The sequence below is a fragment of the Caretta caretta genome, chromosome 1 (assembly GCF_965140235.1).
Source record: "Caretta caretta isolate rCarCar2 chromosome 1, rCarCar1.hap1, whole genome shotgun sequence".
NCBI classification, from domain to species: Eukaryota; Metazoa; Chordata; order Testudines; family Cheloniidae; genus Caretta; species Caretta caretta.
The window spans coordinates 232,555,611-232,572,101 of NC_134206.1; the positions used below are offsets into that span (position 1 = coordinate 232,555,611).

The 16,491-nt window shown below is 39.9% G+C and overlaps 1 protein-coding gene across 4 annotated transcripts in view; it reads left to right on the forward strand.

The window, feature by feature from the left end:
* The window catches only part of ITPR2 (inositol 1,4,5-trisphosphate receptor type 2), a 401,023-nt gene that overhangs the window by 148,531 nt on the left and 236,001 nt on the right, over window positions 1–16,491 (forward strand). For all 4 annotated transcript variants that reach the window (XM_075121545.1, XM_048825997.2, XM_075121548.1 and 1 more), the window contains exons 23-31: window positions 154–286; window positions 1,173–1,230; window positions 3,409–3,574; window positions 5,454–5,627; window positions 8,406–8,495; window positions 8,607–8,732; window positions 10,027–10,149; window positions 11,936–12,136; window positions 16,081–16,332. In XM_075121545.1, the coding sequence (XP_074977646.1) occupies window positions 154–286; window positions 1,173–1,230; window positions 3,409–3,574; window positions 5,454–5,627; window positions 8,406–8,495; window positions 8,607–8,732; window positions 10,027–10,149; window positions 11,936–12,136; window positions 16,081–16,332 (1,323 nt within the window). The remainder of the gene's footprint in view (window positions 1–153; window positions 287–1,172; window positions 1,231–3,408; window positions 3,575–5,453; window positions 5,628–8,405; window positions 8,496–8,606; window positions 8,733–10,026; window positions 10,150–11,935; window positions 12,137–16,080; window positions 16,333–16,491) is intronic.

Genomic DNA, 16,491 nt, shown 5'->3' on the forward strand with positions numbered 1-16,491 from the left:
GGTCAATCCCAGGAAAGAAATCACAAAAATTATCATTTGAAAAACATAGCTGTTTTATTTTCAGTAATAGACTTAAAATTAGCTCCCTCCCCCCTCACAAAACAGGTTAGAGAGAGAGAAAACTGTATCTTATTTTAAACTCTTGTCTTGTAGTTTATCCTTAGTGTTAGACTGGACTATAGAATATCCTACATGCTGTCTATCTATAAGAAAGAATTTGGAGAAGACAGCGAGAATGTTGATAGCTCCACCACCTCTCCACCAGACACACCAGGGTTTGTCTCAGGTAACTGTTGCTATTGTATTGCAGTTTATTGTTGCGGTAATTTTAGTAAGCAATGAAATTAACTACTTCAGAAAGCTACACATCGCTCCAGATTGAAAGCTAGAGGGGTGCCCACAATAATGGATATTTGCTGAGTTGCTGCTCTCTAATTAAAATATGATTCAGTTTTCCTATGACGGTTATTTATTATTCATTTGTATGCTTCCCAAAGGTTTGCTACATGACAAAACAAATGAGTGAGAACAGACCATGGAGGATGGAGTGGGGATGGATAGAGTTACGCGTTGCTCTGTTTTTCTTTCTCGTGTTTTGCGTGCCTTGTGGCAGAACTGAGGTTTTCAGAGGGCTTTAAATGGGGGTGGGGCTGATGAACTGGTTTACAGAGAATGTTTATGGATAGAGCAGTGGTACGGAAAAAAGCCTGGAACTATCTGAAGAGATGAGAAGAGGGTATTCTGGTTTTGCTGACAGAGCAGAGCGGGTGGGTGCAAAAGGAACGGCAATTAACACTAATTCTTCAACAAGTTTGTGTCATTGTCTGCTGTTTTGGGGGTTTGGTTACATCAAAGAAAATATGAAAGATGCAGCTTGCAAAGCCTTTGGGGGCATGGGTAGTCTTTGTTCTATTTGTACAGCGCCTAGCACAATGGCGTCCTGGTACATGACTGTGGCTCCTAAATGCTACTGCAATACAAATAAGAATAATTAAGGCCCGATCCTTCCCTCCTTATTATGGGAAAATTTCCATTAACTGCTTCAAATGGAGTTTTGCCTGGCCAAGGAGTCCATAGTTGGGCCTTCAGTTTGTTGCACATACTTAAACAGAGACCATAGTTTCTTTAGCTGTGAAAACTAAATTGTGGTCCTGTGTTTTGTTTTTTGGCAGCAATTGTTCCTGACATAGATGAAATTGCAGCTCAGGCCGAGACGATGTTTGCTGGCAGGTATGCTCTCTGAAGGTTATACTTGTGTCTGTATGTGCTCAATAACACACAACATCTTTCTATCCGATTTTTGTTTCTAATTGACAATTTCTGTTTATTTTTTGTGTATCTTCCTCTCTCTTCCTCTCCTTTTACTGGTTCCACATAGCATAACCTCCTACAGAGGAGGTGGTGGGAGTAGTAGCTCCACTGTAGCATAGATGTTCGACCAGGGCCATGAAGTTCAGATCTGGGTTCCAAACACCCTAAAATTCAAGTGTGTATGGATCTGGTTTGGCCAGTTGTGGGGTCTGGATTGGACACTCTACCCCCGAAGTTCAGGAGGGTTTGGATTCAGGTTTTTGGCTGGTTCCCATCTCTGCTGGGGCTTATCTGCATGGGAAAATTAAACTGGAATAAAGGAAGGTGTGAATTTGAAGTACTATAGTTATACTGGTATAACTCTCTGTGTGGATACTCTTATTCCAGTATAAAAGTTCCTTTTTCTGGTTTAGTTTTGTCACTTTGGAAATGGCTTAAGATAAACCAAAAAAACCCACTCTTATTCTGGAATAAGAACGTCCACATAGGGGAGTTGTGCTGGTATAACTGTATCAGTTGAACTCTGTTGGTACACTTGTATGAGTATAACTGGAAACATTTCCTGTGTAGACAAACCTTTAGATGCTAGTGATTTTCCCAGAACTGAGGAGAAGGGGGAAAGATGTCTGAGATGGGTGTTCTGAACTTTCCTCACCAAGTATGTCCCCTATGTGTTCTTAGGCTTTGCCAAAAAGGGGAGTGTCCTCAGTCCTGTCCCTGAACTCCTATAATGAAAAACAACACACCACTCTGGTGTGGCTGTTGGCACCTGCATCTTTCAATTGAACACTGACTGTGAATGGCTTCTTGGAAACATTATTTCTGCTTTGATATGCTAAATGTAATTCTGCTTTCTGTCTTCCAGATTATAAATATGATCCAGAAATATGGTGCCTTTGGCAATTTTTACTGGTTTTATAGTTCATTTTTCCTACATTTAATTTTAGCAGCAGCGGATAGGGGACGAATAAAAAGGACAGGGCCAAATTCATCTTGGGTGCAACTCCATTGACTTTGGTGGGCTTGTACCAGCGATGAATTGGTCACCCAGACGTAAAGTGATGTGTTTGCAAAATGGAGCTTAATCACAGTGTTTGATGCATTTCATACGTATTTATAAATTCATAGATATTTAGGTCAGAAGGGACCATTATGATCATCTAGTCTGACCTCCTGCACAATGCAGGCCACAGAATTTCACCCACCACTCCTACAAAAAAAAACCCCTCACACCTATATCTGTGCTATTGAGGTCCTCAAATCGTAGTTTAAAGACTTCAAGGAGCAGAGAATCCTCCAGCAAGTGACCCGTGCCCCATGCTACAGAGGAAGGCGAAAAACCTCCAGGGCCTCTTCCAATCTGCCCTGGAGGAAAATTCCTTCCCTACTCCAAATATGGCAATCAGCTAAACCCTGAGCACATGGGCAAGATTCATCAGCCAGATACTACAGAAAATTCTTTCCTGGGTAACTCGGATCTCACCCCATCTAATAGCCCATCACAGGCCATTGTGCCTATTTATGAATATTTAATTACCAAAACCATGTTATCCCATCATACCATCTGCTCCATAAACTTATTGAGTTTAATCTTAAAGCCAGATAGATCTTTTGCCCCCACTGCTTCCCTTGGAAGGCTATTCCAAAACTTCACTCCTCTGATGGTTAAAAATCTTCGTCTAATTTCTAGTCTAAATTTCCTAGTGGCCAGTTTATATCCATTTGTTCGTGTGTCCACATTGGTACTGAGCTTAAATAATTCCTCTCCCTCTCTGGTGTTTATCCCTCTGATATATTTATAGAGAGCGATCATATCTCCCCTCAACCTTCTTTTAGTTAGGCTAAAGAAGCCAAGCTCCCATTTACTTTCAGACAGTACTGGCGATTCTGCTACAAGCATCAGATTGCCACAAAGAAAATAACCCTGGCATTGAAGCTTCTGTAAAATGAACTAAAGTGGGGAGTGGTTTTTAATTTACATCTCACAGTTTGTCCTGTTCGGTTTTAAGAGCGCTATCAAAGTGTGTGTGTGTGATTTGATTTGATTTGATTTATTGATTTACACCACAGGTTTTTAACTTGTTTGGGCTTTTGCAGAAAAGAGAAAAATCCAGTGCAACTTGATGATGAGGGGGGCAGAACATTTCTACGAGTCCTCATTCACCTTATCATGCATGACTACCCTCCTTTGCTGTCAGGGGCCCTACAGCTGCTATTTAAGCATTTCAGCCAAAGAGCAGAAGTTTTGCAAGCATTTAAACAGGTACAGGTGCAATGGTGTTTCATGAAATCTACTGTGTGAGGAAAAAGGAAGTCGTCTCAAAGTCTAGTAGTCTCACTTAAACTGCCAGTTACAGTATTAGAATGTCGCTTCCTTATAAATTGAAGGTCCAAATTCAGCCCTCTTGCTCCATGGGAGCTGCACATACACAGTTGCACATAAGTGAGCCAAGCTCGAGGTGTCTCAAGGCAGAGACCCAAAAACAGAGACACCTGGAATTGGAGCTGCTGTTGACTATGTAGGCCTGAGTGACTTGCCCACGGTCACATAGAACAGCAAGTGAATAACAGAGCCAGGCATAGTACTCAGCTGTTGTTCTGTCGACTAGATAACACCCCCATTTCTGTATACATTTTTAACATGTTAACCCTAATCTATTAAGAAACCTGATGTAATGGGTTTAGATAATAGAGGACTTTCTTGGTTATGGTGACTGATAATTTACCTTTTTTGAGATAATTTGATGCTTATTTCAGGAGTTCACTAGCATGTTGCCACCTCATTATGTAAAAGGTGGTGGTTTTTCTTGTCGTAAAACCAGGCAAATGATAAATAGCTGGAAAGCCTTTGTTGTAATACTTTTGCGGAGTTGCATACTGGCCTCCCACCAGGATATTAAAGCGGGACCATGCTGATTAGGTGCATAAATAGCTGCTATTCCTAGTTAAGTGAGAGTTGCATACCTAATATGTTTGTTTGTAAAAGAAAGGAAAAGTCTAACTGGCAAATAAACTAAAAAGGCTGTGGAGGAAGTGGAATGTGAATATGTATGTGGATGAGCAGCACTCATCAATTCAGTAGGATAACACGTCTGTATACTGTTAAGCAAGCAGCCTATGAGAACTTCAAGATTATATTCTAAAATAGTGAATATTTGTCTGTGAACAGCAATTTTAAAAAATATATATTATCAATGTTCTTATCTGCCATGTGACAATATTCACTTGATGTGGCATTTTCTTTTACAACAGTTTGATTTCTTGGTGGTGGTTATTGGGTTATACAGGGATCATTGTTAGGTCAAATTTTGTTGAATCTCTTCATTAATAATTTAGGAGATGGAGCAAATAGCCTAATAGGGAACTTTTAAAGATGATACTAAATTTGGAGGAGTTATGAACACCAGTGAGCAGAAAGAAAGATTAAATATATGGCCAGGAAATGAAAAAATAGATTCATCTGGAAAAATGCAAGCGGTCATAACTGGGGGTAAATTATATGAGATCTGTCAAGCATCAATGCTGAAAGAGATTTATGTGTGTTTCCCTATAGCTGGTAATGAAAATTAGGTCACATATGTTTGTTTTGTTTTGTTCCATTTTTAGTCAAAATGTTAATGATCTTTATAATTGAAATTTCAATATTTGGAAAATGTTGACTATCTCTACAGTTCACGTTTGGATCTCTTGATTTCTTGTAATGTCAATCTTGTCTTTCCATGAAATATTATTTACATGGGATAAACTGCTGCTTACTATATTCTTTTAATACCAGAAGGAGCATAATCCTGGTGTCCCCATTAGCTCTGCCATAGATCTCAGGGGTTTATAGACAGTTGTTTACATTGCAAACATTTTGCAGTGTGATGATAAAGGGAGCAGAATGTTTTAAACATTGTAACAGTTTTGCTTTGGGCAAAACAGTCTTCAGTGGCAATAACTTCAGTATGACTTAAGTATGTGATTAAAGGCTTTGCTCAACTGGGGCCAAAGAGACTAAGAATGGAAAATTTCAGTTCAAAAGATGATAATTTCATAAGGTCATGAGGGAGTGAAACCAGGGCATTAAAATGAAAACCATTAAACAAACTTCACTGCAGCTGGCTCTGCTGTAATATAACTGTGGATTACTGTATTTTCAGGTCCAGTTACTGGTGTCTAATCAGGATGTGGACAACTACAAGCAAATCAAAGCTGATCTTGACCAGCTCCGACTGACTGTAGAAAAATCTGAACTGTGGGTTGAAAAGAGCAGCAGCTACGAGAGTGGGGAGCTAGGTGACAGTCAGGCGAAAGGGGGTGAAGAACCGATAGAGGTGTGTCTCTAAAGTCCTAGGCCACCTGTGTTCCTATATAGTTAACATATAGTTTAATAAACCCTCTCTCTCTCTCTCTCTCTCTCTCTCTCTCACATATATATTATTAAACTAGAAATTCAAAATGGTGCTGCTGGAAGCAGGTGATATCCAAAATGCTGGGTAAACGTTAGTATTAAAGAAGGAAGAAGACAAAACCAAAGGTGCTTTTCTAGGAGTTCTCAGTATTCTCCTCTGCTAAGTTTAATAAGAGCTATATTGTCTCAGAGAGAGTCTCCTTCAGTTTGGTCCAGCAAGAGTGCTACAGATCTGTTTGTGACATCACTCTGTTGCCGTGCAGGTGATCCAGAGGCCATACTTCCACTATTACAATGACTATTGCAAAATTGAATAGGAGGGGAAGGATAGACTTTCCCCAAAACTTTGGCCAACCCCAAAGTGAGCATTGATGTGAGAAAGGGGAAGGAGATAAAGGACCCTTATTCAGTTATGCTGGGTGGTGCTACACCTCTATCCAGATCTCAATTCTCATGTAGTTTCCTTAGATACAGGGGATTATAGAAAGTGTTTATAGAACAAGATGATGGAACCAACACCCAGGCAATGCAGGGTGGGGCCCAACAATGATGCCATAATCACAAATCACACGGAGAATTATAAGAGCTGTGAGGGGGAAATAATCATCTCTATGAAATAGAGTCTATGCTGGCATAACTCCCTACTGCAGATTCTGTGTATGCCGACAGGAGTTCTTCTGCTGACTTAGTAAGATCAGCTCCCCAAACTACTTTAGCTAACTCTACAGAAACACTTTTTTCTTTCAGATCAGATGTGGCTATACTAGGCATTCTGCTGTCACGGCCGTGTCTCCTTGGGGTGTGAGTTTTTTGTCACACTACTCTCAAACATGCTTATGTCAGTGGAACTTTATAGAATATGCAAGGCCTGAAATTCAGTGCAGGACACTTGGCCACCCTTGTCACTTGAATGGAAGAGACAACATTTAAGTCTTGTCTACACTTGTAAGTTAATTTGGATTAAGGTAGCATGTGAATTTAAAAGTTCAATAGCTATTTCTTAACTCCATATGTGGATGCTCTTATTCTGGAATCAGTGTCCCCATACATGGAGTTATTCAGGAGCAGTTATGCAGAAATAACTATAACTTCATGTATAGAGAAATCTTTAGTTCCCCCACTCTGCCCCTGCTCTGGCTTCTGATAGGTTTGATTGTTGCCCTGAGTGTGTTTTGGGGAACATTAATTTCAAGCATTATGTATATTTTAGGGCTATGGGCCCAATCCTACAATCTTTACTCATGTAGTGAGTAAGCACTGAGCACCTAACTGTGCCATCCTTACTTGCGTGGAACAGTACCGTGCCATCCGTAGTCCCATGAAAATTAATGATCCTATTTCAGTAGAAAAGTATAACTCAGTGTGAGAGTGGCAGAATCTGGCCCTGGCTTAGGGCTGTAGGATAGGATCCTATAACTGATGAAACAGTAGTAATTGCCTGTGAATTTTACAAATAGAGCAAGGAGCCATTTTTAGAAATTCCCACTCTCTAACAACACAAATATTCAGAATAGAACATAGATTAGTACAGGCTCTGTGACTTCTTTGCCCCCTGTGGAAAAGCATGACAGAGAATGTCTATCACAGGGCATAACAAGGCAAGATATGCAACCAAGTGCCTCTGATGTCCCAGAGGTGTGATTATCTCTTGATAACTACATCCCTGGAATACTCTTACAGGTTCAATAAACAGTTTTTTATTTTGTTAAGAGAGAGGATGGATTTAGTTTAATGCTGATCAGCACTTCCAGATAAGATGTATAGTTCTCACGGATTATAAAACTACTTTGACTGAGGAAAAATGCTGATAAACGTAACAGGTAAATTAATCTTGGTTAACCAACAGTCCCAGGGCAAAGGAGAGTGGTTAAATTATAGCAAAGAACCTGAAATATCTTCCACAACATCAATCCAAACATCTACTAAGAGGCAACATGCATATTAACAAACCCTAAACAAATAATAGTCATCTTGTTGTTGCATAGATGAACACAAACATGCCAAATAACAGTGCTGACATTGTTATGAACTGTCATGAATGGCCAAGCAGCCTAGCTTTTAAATTTTCCGCTTTTAAATTCATTTCCACATCACCCAGAGATGAGCATTGAAGCATCATCTCTACTGGAGGAACATCTTCAATCCTCATAGTGGCCGGCTGATGCCAGATTATCAACATCCATACACCTTATGTTCTTCATGCTTTTGAAAAAAAAAATCTATTTATCTTAACAGCAAAGATTGTCTTCGTCTTATTCTCCAGATCTGCTGTGTTACTCACTTAATTTCAGTCTGTAATCTTTCCAGGTCCATTAGAGATAGGCTTGGACCAAATACTATCTATCTAAGATACTCATGACTTCCATTGCTATCTCATTTAAACATTTTACGACCTTTATTACGTTTAACCTCATAACACCCCTATGAAGTAGGGAAGTGCTATTATTATGAGGAAATGAGACAAAGTAAATTGTCCAAACATAACACACGAAGTTTGTGGCAGAGGAAGGAATTAAACGCAGATCTCCCGAGTCCCAGGCTTGCACCATAGCCTTTGGACCATCATTTCTCTTCTCTATACTTCCATTTTGCTCTTACCTGTTGTTGTTGCTCCTCTTCTTTATTTGTTGTTGTTAAAAACAGTTCGCTGATATTCAGTCAGTTGCACTAAAAACCATTTGTGGTTGTGTTTAAATTATAGGAACCAAATATTTTAAGCCCAGTGCAAGATGGGACCAAAAACCCTCAGATTGACAGCAATAAGAGTAACAATTACAACATTGTTAAGGAGGTTTGTATACCTACAAATGAGGTATAGTAGATTCATATTTGTTATTATGACACATTATATCCTTTACATTTGAATTTTGTGGGGGGCTTCGGGTTTTTTTTCCTCTTCCAGATTTTGATTAGACTCAGCAAACTCTGTGTCCAGAATAAAAAATGTCGGAATCAGCAGCAGCGATTGCTGAAAAATATGGGAGCTCACTCGGTGGTGCTGGACCTTCTGCAGATACCCTATGAAAAGGTTAGACTAGTTATTACTTATAGTAAAGTACATGAAGTTACTGACTGGACAGTCCTAAAAAGACCTGATACAAAGCCTTTTGAAATCACTGGAAAGATTTCCATTGACTTCAGTGGGCTTTGGAGCAGACCCAAAATCATGATATCCTAATTCTCTACTTTGACAATAAGGAAGCTGAGCTGAATTTTTAAGCATGGGTGCTGAAATACTGAGGACATAATTGAAAACATGAATATTCATTACCTCAGGTACTCAGAATAAAGGTGGTGTCTTCTCATACTTTGAATAAGAGACCCTGTACTACTGCAATCACTCTGGGGGAGAAGGGACAGGCATTGACTAAATGGAACCCTACAGCGGGATGCACAGATTTGGGTGCTGAGATTGGTACTGTACGTACATAACATGGGCATTTATATGTCTCAGGACCAAACCATGTAATCCTTATGAAGTCTCTATTCTTGCTAAACTCCGGAGTTTTGCCTGAGAAAGGTTAGCATGATTTGGCCCCGTTTTACTGATCTGACCACCAAAATGAAGGATCTAGATGTCCTTTTCAGGAGCCCTTGTTTGAAAATTAGGTGCATCCATCTGTAGTAAGCACTGAAAAAAGACATGAATCCATTTGTGATATCCATTTACATTATCCTGAATTTGATAGTCTGCTGTTCCGACTTTGACACTGGGTTCAGTTCTCTTCAAGTAGAATAGTTAGCTGTAACACTTCGTCATAGAATGGCTCACTACATGCTTGTTAACGTGTTATTCTAAGAGTGTAGAAACTAGGTGCCTAAATCTAGTCACCTAAATGTATATTTAAGCACCTAATTGGTCTGATTTTCAAAAGTCGGTGGGAGCTATGGGATGCACAGTACCTTTGAAAATCAGACCACTTGATAGGAGCCTAAATATGGAAGTAAGAGCCTAAATTTAGGCACTCATAAGAAAATCTTGTCCTTAGCTGTATTATCTTTGATGTACCCTGTTTATTATATTATTTAGTGGTAGAGCCAAAATAAAACCGAGTCAACAGCCTGGGCAAAAAAGGGCAGACAGGAGCACTGGGAATGCAGCACTTCATGTCACACTGTGGTGATTCACTGAAGAAGGAGCCATTGATGAGCTCTGGAGAAAAGTGGGTTCAGCCATTCTTGCTAGAGGGCAAGTTGCCATCTTTGGAAGGCACAGGAAATTGGAGGAGAATTGGCACATTACTGATCAGATTGTGTTGTGGAGTTTTAGCAAATGTTTTCTTTTTTCCCCCTTTTGTTGTGTTTGATGTTTTTATCTGTAGACCGATGAAAAGATGAATGAAGTCATGAATCTAGCCCACACTTTCCTTCAGAATTTCTGTCGAGGAAATCCTCAGAATCAAGTTCTCCTCCACAAAAACCTCAATTTGTTCTTAACTCCTGGTGTAAGTATTTCATGTGATTTATTGTTTAAAATAGATTAAGCTGATTTTGATTCACTGACATGTATTGCCAAATAAGTACATAATTGGTTTCTTTTGTTTCTTCTCCATTAATTTTCTCTCTCCCTTTCCTCCTTCCTTCCTTCTTTCCTTTTTCCTGTTACGATTCTTTGTCATTGCTTCTAAAGAGATCCATTTCTGAAAGCGGAAAGCAAAATTGCATTTATAATTTACCCGCCATTATCTGCAAGCATGATGTCTCATTGTCAAGACAGAGTATCACACATGGCTTGATTCTGATCTCACTTACACCTCTGTAAATTAGGAGTAACTCCAGTGAAATCAGTGGAGCTACTGTGATGTAAAACAGTGTGAATGAGATCAAATCAAGCCCACAGTATTTTACTCCTACATTCAGAATCATTTTCCTAGCCTGTCACTTTGACCATGTCCCCCCCTGTTTTTATATCCCTCCACTGTATCTCCCTTCTCTTTGGTATCCTAAACTACTTGTCTTCACTTTAAAGTCGCTTCATAATCAATCCCCACCCTGCCTATCGTTTCTCATTTGCTATCGCGCTGTTGATGCTCACCTCCACTCAGCCCAGGATGTCAGCCTCCACTGCCCAGCCTGGTACATTTTCAAACAAGCACCGTTGTGCTTTCTCCCATGGGAGGCACTTCCCATAAACATCCACAAAGCTACCTCGTTCTCCGCCTGCCAACCCCTCCTCAAATCTTCCCTTTGCCAAGATGCCGACAAAAGACGACGTGGGTTAGACTGTTAGTGTACTGGGACTACAGCCTATCATGGTGACCGGTATTGTTTCGTTGTACTCCTCGGTCTATCTGTATCAATCTCTTTGTTTTATACTTCAGTGATAAGCTTCTTGGGGCAGGGACTGTCTTTTTTTAATTTATTTTTTTTATTTTGGGTTTGTACTGTGCCTAGCACAATGTGTCCTGATCTATGATTGGGGCCCCTGGGCATTATGGTAATACAAATTATTATTATTATTGTTGTTGTTGTTGTTCATTTTATTTATTTATTAGCTAATCAATATTACCTGTGTGTCGTCCTCCTTCAACTAACCCAAAACTTGACCTCTTGTTTAGATAGGCTAAGATGTGAAAAGTGTGGTATTAATTCACTTCCCTTCCCTTTTAGTCAGTCTCCTCTTCCCATCTATCCCCCAGATTTTTGATTTGTTTCATTTATTGTTAGTGAGCCATGCATTGTCATTGAGAGCCAGGATCTTTTCAGCTTACTGGTTGAGCGGCCTGCTAAGCAAAACCCACTTTCGTTAGAAATAATATAATCATATTAGAAGTCCAGAATCTTGACAGACCATAATGGCCTAAGTACATCCTTCTAGAATTAATATGGTCCATTATTTTTTTTATTTTTGGTGTGGATTTAGTGCTGGTGAAGGGTGCTGGGCTGAGAGTCCTGGAGACTAAGAGCTCAGTTATCCTAAAGTCCCTTTACAGTGCTCTAGCAGCATGTAGGTCCTTAAAGTGGGTATGAATTTAGTTTGTGACAATTTTAGGCCTTTTTGCACTTTGGAAAAGTAGCCTAAAGGAACACCAATATAAATGAGAATCAGTCCCTAAAGCTTCTATTTACCCCTTGAACAGGCACATGTTGGGGATTGGCCATGATGCCCTTTCAGTGTGCCCTTACTCTGACCTGGAGACTTCTGATCCCCTCTTCCAGTATCCATTCTCAGGACATTATATAAACTAGCTCTGCCATTCTGATGAGGCTGTCTGATTTAAATCTGTTTAGCTGCTTGAAGCTGAAACCATGCGGCACACCTTTATGAACAATTACCATCTGTGCAATGAAATTAGCGAGAGAGTAGTGCAGCACTTCGTACACTGCGTAGAGACACATGGCCGACACGTGGAGTACCTGCGTTTTCTGCAGACGATTGTAAAAGCAGATGGCAAATATGTAAAGAAATGCCAGGATATGGTAATGACAGAGGTAGGTTTACTGTTCAGGTTATATCTGTTTAACACACATACTAATATTCTGAGGTTGCTTTCCTCTGCTGTTAATGCCAATGAAACATGCTGGCATTATAGGTTTAGAATTTTAAATGTTACCATGAATAATGAATATTTTAGCGTACATATTTTTGAGTTAAATCTAATTTAGAAAGGCCATCTGTATCACTACTAGCCGTAAAATGCAAGAGCTACTGTGATGGTATGCAGAGTTCTAGTTCTGGGACTTGCAACAGAGAAATATTTGAACTCCATACTCAGACCTTCATTCTCCTGCACTGTATCCCATCTACCCAGGAAAATTTACCATTTTGTGGCACTGCATTCTAACAAAACGTGCTCCTGCTTACATAAATTCGTCCAAACTTTGTTATGATCATTTTATGGAACCCCATTACAATCCCAAAGGCCAGATTCTGATCTCCGTTCCATTGGTGTCATTCTGGAGCAACTTTGCTGAAGTCAGTGGAGTTACTGTGGATTTACCCAGAGTAATGGAGTTCAGAATTTGGCCTGGTAAATGTCACTGCATAGACCAGCTCTCTGAGGGCCAAAGCTTTATGCCATTGAAGTTAGTAGGAAAACACCAATTTGACTTCTCATGGGAGCATGATTTGGTACACACAGGGGTGGATTAGGGTTTTGTGGGGTCCTGAGCCAGAGCAAGTGGGGGCCCTCCCTACCCCTTCTGCCTGCAGTCCCTCCCACCCCTCCATGCTCCCGCTGGGGAGCAGGGTCAGGGCGTGGAAGCTTGCCCCGCTCTGCCTGCCCGGCTCTCCTGCCGGGGAGCAGGGTCAGGGCGTAGGGGTTTGCCCGACTCCATCTGCCCAGCTCTTCACACACTTATTCATGCATCTAACTGTAATTATGTGAACTTCATTAACTTCAGTGAGACTACTCCATGTGAGTAAAATTACATATGAGCTTAAGTGTTGATAAGATCAGGGCCCAAGTATTATTTTCATTCCTTTGCAATTTTTTTTTCCTTTTGGGAAAAGAAACTCTAGGAAGAAAACAGAGAGGAGCAATAGTCCTGATTTAAGCAGAGTTGAGATGTACAGAAAATTCTCTTTACAGCAATAAAGAAGAAAAATTTCTAATTAAGAAAATAAAACTTCATCCTACATGGATAACCTTTAATTAATTCCATTTCAACTTTTTCAGTTTGTCTGAAGAGTTTTAACATGTAATATCAATTGCAAGCCTTTGCTTTACGTAATTCAAACAATTCTTATGCATTAGCGCTTTTAGAGTTCCTTCCCTCCTACACTCCGTATCATATAGGTTTTGAGCTTCTTATCATACAGTTTTTTTTCTTTTTTTTTTTCAATTTAAATACATTTTGTCAGTGAAGAGAGGTATTGCCATATTACCTCTTCAGACTGATTGCATGATGAAAAGAACTTAGCTCTGACATTTGGATCACAATTCCTTCAGGAATTAGCAAGAAAGGAACCATTTTGATGAGGGAGAAGAAAGAGGACCATTGTGATTTTAGGCAAATGACTTATTTTCCTATGCTTGTCTCCCCATCTGTAAAATGGATGTAATGTTATTTACCTAGCTCAAAGACTCCTGAGAGGCTACTGTTAGGGAAGTGCTTTGAGGTTCTTGGATGAAAGATTGCCATATCAGCACAAACATTATTACAAAAGAGAAAACAGGACTTATTTAGGGCCCTTTGACCCAATCAGTGGAACAACAGAGCTTTCTAGTATGTCTTGTGTTCCAGAATGAAGTGCATTGCAAAATGTCGACAGCTAATCCAAAACTGATCATCCTTGTTGATGTTTACCTAGACTTCTTAACTGCTTAGTTGTGACTTACTCATATGGGACAAAATGCTGCAGCATTTTCTCAGTCACAACTGTGAGTGGGAATTTTATCTGACCTTATGTTGGAGGCTTCTTAGAGTTTCTTTAGTGAGGACATTCAAATTATAATTTTATGCTTGGATCAATGTTTGGTTCCCTTTGCAGGTCACCTTTAAACTGGAGGGGAAATAGTTGGGCGGGTAATTTGGAAAATAAGATACTTTTCTGCTTCCATTACCTTTATGATGATCATTTTGTTCCACTTGCCCTATAGTTGCTGATGCAGCACCCTCTCTTTTATGTGTGTTCATGTCTTCACATTGAAAGTTCCCTCATGGTCACAAAACAAGTAGCTCTGTGTTCCATTGCCTTATCCAACATCTTGTTTCGTGCATTCAATAAATTAATCTAATTTTTCAGCAGCTGATCATTCTGTATACAGTGTAGGGGATATACTGCATTCAAGGCACATTTTAGGAAGTGACTCTGGGCCAGGTGATGTGTGGCTCTTAAATGGGGCAGCATGCAAGGAATCTGTGACAGGGCCAGATACTAGACTTGGTTGAAATATGGAAAAATATTCTCATGAAAAATTTCAAAGTTGTTTCCCTCTTGCAGGATTTGATATGGAACAATTTCTTAATTATTTTGTGAATTATTTTTTGAAAAAAAGTCAAAATTTCACGTTTTTGAATTTTGATTTCCCCCCATTTCTCCATCCTTTTTCATTTTTGTCACTTAGAACAGTAAAATAAATGATGTTTGGGTTATTACTTCCCCCCAACTTTATCATTTTTCCTTTTCTCATTCTAACTTTTCCAAAACTGAAGAAGTTTTCTAAACTTTTTCAGTTTTGGAAAACTTAAGATGTGGCAAAAGGGGGTGGGGAGAAAAAAAATGGGTGGGGGAAAAAACCCTAGACAACATTAATTCTGTTGCATTCAATGACTAAAAGAGAAAAAACAAAATTCAGAAGATTCTGAACTTCAAATTTTGAAATTTTCCAGTTTTGATGAAAAACTGGAAAATTAAAAAAAAAAAAAAAACTACAACTTTTCATTAAAGTTTTCTCTTTCCAAAGAGCCTATTTTTCATCCCTGCCATGTGCAAAAAATGTCAAATGAAAAATTTCAGGCAGCTCTACCAGGTACAATTGCCACCCTTGCACTTGGGGATGCATAAGAACTGCCTCTCCCCTAAGAGTGCACTGTACCCCAGAGAGGATGGGGAAAATGCAGGGCTATGGCCATGTATGCACTCTGTGCCAGCTTGCTAAGTAGCAGTGGCACAGTAGAGGGAGTAAGCAGCAAGCCCTCAAGGGATGTAGCAGCAGGTACATTGAATGCCCTGGGAGAGCTCAGAGAAGAACTCTGTCTACTTGGGACAAAACTTTTCCCTGAGATCCACCAGGATGTTGTTGTACCACGTGTACCTGGGCTCTGGGATGTGTCTAACTGGCATGTCTGAGCCCTCCAGGATGAGTGAGTTACTCCTATTACTCACATCTCAGATGTCTATAGCTGCAGCCTTTTTTTTTTTTTTTTAAAGGAATCACTGGCCTTACATTAACAATACTAGGATACAGATGGTCTCTAGTACATAGAGAAGGGAAGGATAGTTATGTGTTTAAGGCACTGGCCTGGGACACAGAAGACCCAGATTCAGTTCTTGTATTTGCCACCGACTTGCTGTGTGAGCTTGGGTATGCCATTTAATCTGTGCCTTATTTCCCCATCTAAGAAATGAGGATAATAATACTTCCCAACTTCACATCAGTGTTGAGGTTACATTAATTAATGTTTAAGTGGCGCTTGGGTACTCCGATGGGAGTGGTATACCTACTAAGATAAGTGTAGTCATAGACAGAAATCTGGAGTAACTCTGTTGAATTTCACTCTGCATCGACTGACTTCAATGGAGTTATTCCAGATTTGCAGGTATGCAGCTGAGATAACGTATGCTCAGTTAGCCGTATTCTATTTTTCCTAGTGCTCTGTATATAATCAGAGAGCAATTTTGCACATTGCGAGACAGAACGAATCATTAGAAAGTGAACACGATGTGGGATACTTGAACAGTTGGGCAGACTTTTGTACTATCATTTCAGCTGATAAATGGAGGTGAAGATGTGTTGATATTTTATAATGATCGAGCATCATTTCCAGTCCTCCTACAAATGATGTGCTCAGAGCGAGACCGAGCGGATGAGAGTGGACCCTTAGCCTACCACGTCACGCTTGTAGAACTGCTAGCAGCATGTACAGAAGGAAAGAATGTATATACGGAGATCAAGTGTAATTCACTCCTGCCATTGGATGACATAGTGAGAGTGGTAACCCATGATGACTGCATACCAGAGGTAAGCTTGACTAGACAGTGCGGCAACTGAAGAATTATTATAAAGAGGAAAAACATTTGCAGAGCTTCTAAAAGCAAATAGGTTGAATGTTTGTCCAGAAAGCAGTCTTACCAGTTCACCTGTGCTGTTTGTTAAGCTGCACAAATGAGAGAGTAAATC